Source organism: Arachis ipaensis, chromosome B04 (genome assembly GCF_000816755.2).
Source record: "Arachis ipaensis cultivar K30076 chromosome B04, Araip1.1, whole genome shotgun sequence".
Lineage (NCBI taxonomy): Eukaryota > Viridiplantae > Streptophyta > Magnoliopsida > Fabales > Fabaceae > Arachis > Arachis ipaensis.
In genome coordinates this window covers 10,919,333-10,921,090 of record NC_029788.2, presented here as the reverse complement: position 1 = coordinate 10,921,090, position 1,758 = coordinate 10,919,333, and the positions used below count along the sequence as shown (strand labels likewise).

The window sequence follows — 1,758 nt, the reverse complement described above, 5'->3', positions numbered from 1 at the left end:
ACCGCAACACCCGCCGCAACTCTATTCCCCGACCCGAATTCTATTACCTCACCCGCTCCAGCACCACCGTCCGCCGCCGCCTTGATTTCTTCTTGGATTGCGGCGTCTGGCCGCGGGGACTCCGCGTGTGGGGGGAGGATAGGTGGCGAAGGCGGAGGTGTGACGGCCGGAGAGGGAGGTGGCGGCCGTGGATCGGAGATTTGTTCGGGTGGAGCCCGTTTCTTGGTTCGGGCGAAGCGGCTCCGGTTCTTGACGAAGAGATCGATGAGGGAGGTAGGGAAACCGGTCTGAACGACAAGGGAGGAGCCGCGTTTTGGCGAGTGAAAATCGGCGACGATTCGAGAAATTCGGGTAACCGGACTCTTCTTCTTTTTCCACGGAAACGGCATCGTTTTGGTTCCCAAAAATATAAAAGAGGGATCGGTTGAGTTTGGAAGAGAGTGTGGGTTAGGAATGGAACATTTTATTTCATATTTTTTGTGTTATAAGAAGAAGAAGAGAATAATAGAGGAAATAGGAATTTGAGACAAGGAAGCGGGTTCCGCGGAGAGAGAGAGAGGGGGAGGGAAAAGAATGAGAAAAGCGTGAGGGAAGGAAATGATCGAGTGAGAGTGTGTTTCGATTGAAGGTTAAAGCGCGTGCATGCTGTTTGTTTATGTGAGAAGTGAAACTGTGAATTGAAGCAAGGTTGTTGAAGATGTTCAATTTTTTGGACTAACCGAATGAGACTTCTTCTTTTTCGGTTCTCAAGAATATTCACCGCTGAACGAAGGACTGAATCAAGTTATCGAAGTTATATATCTGCGTGGTTCTAAATTCTAATGGAATGAAACCTCTCTCGCAGCTTTTAAAGTTAACACTCAATCTGGGAAAAATTATTGTAAAAGGCCGTTAAAAAAGTTTAATTATTAAAAAAAAAATTAATATCAAAATTGTTAAGAAGAATTAAATTTTTTATAATATTTAAGAAGAAGAACTAAATTTTTTATAAAGTATTAAATTATTGATACATATTTTTAGATTGGAATTGAAATTTTAATGAGATTTTTTTAAAATTATTTTTATTTAATTTTTAAATTTCATAAATATAATTTATATTAATTTTTAAAATAATTTTTAATACACAAATATTAATATAGACAATCAAATAATACGTTAGAATTTGTAAAAGGATACAATATTAGATTTAGTATTTTTTTTTTGGTGAATATATTAGATTTAGTATTTGAATAGCTAAAAAACGGTACTGTATTATTTGTTTTGGAAAAAAAAGTTCTAACAAACAATTTTTAGATTATTTGAGTGTCAAAATTAAAACGATATTATTTTATGAAGTCAAATATAGTATTTAACTCATCATATTAGTGTTCGACTGTTCGTTAACGTGTGTCAAAAATTATTTCAAAATTAATATAAATTATGTTCACAAAATTTAGAAAATAAATAGAGGCAATTAAAATTTTTTAGATTAAATTAAAGTATGTAAGTTTAGGGACCAAACGTATTATCTTAATGTATTTGATTTATGAATTAGGAAATTATTGCCTTCCAAATCCAAGCAATGTTTAAAGTTTTTTTTTTTTTTTAATTTGGTAGGATACTAATTAAGTTGGGTTTGTCTAATAGTTAACTCATCAGTCTGTTTAAATTTTAAACAAGTGTTAGAGATTCAAATTCCGTCTTATGTATGCAGCGACCTATTGGTCAACGACAAACCCTTAAATGGAGCTACAGATTAGTCCTTGACCTGTTGAACGA

The 1,758-nt window shown here is 34.6% G+C and overlaps 1 protein-coding gene across 1 annotated transcript in view; it reads right to left on the bottom strand.

Moving 5' to 3' along the window:
- The window catches only part of LOC107638867, a gene marked incomplete in the record, with an annotated part of 1,669 nt that extends 849 nt beyond the window's left edge, over nucleotides 1-820 (bottom strand). The window contains 1 exon segment of the mRNA XM_016342267.2: nucleotides 1-820. Coding sequence (XP_016197753.1) covers nucleotides 1-389 — 389 coding nt within the window.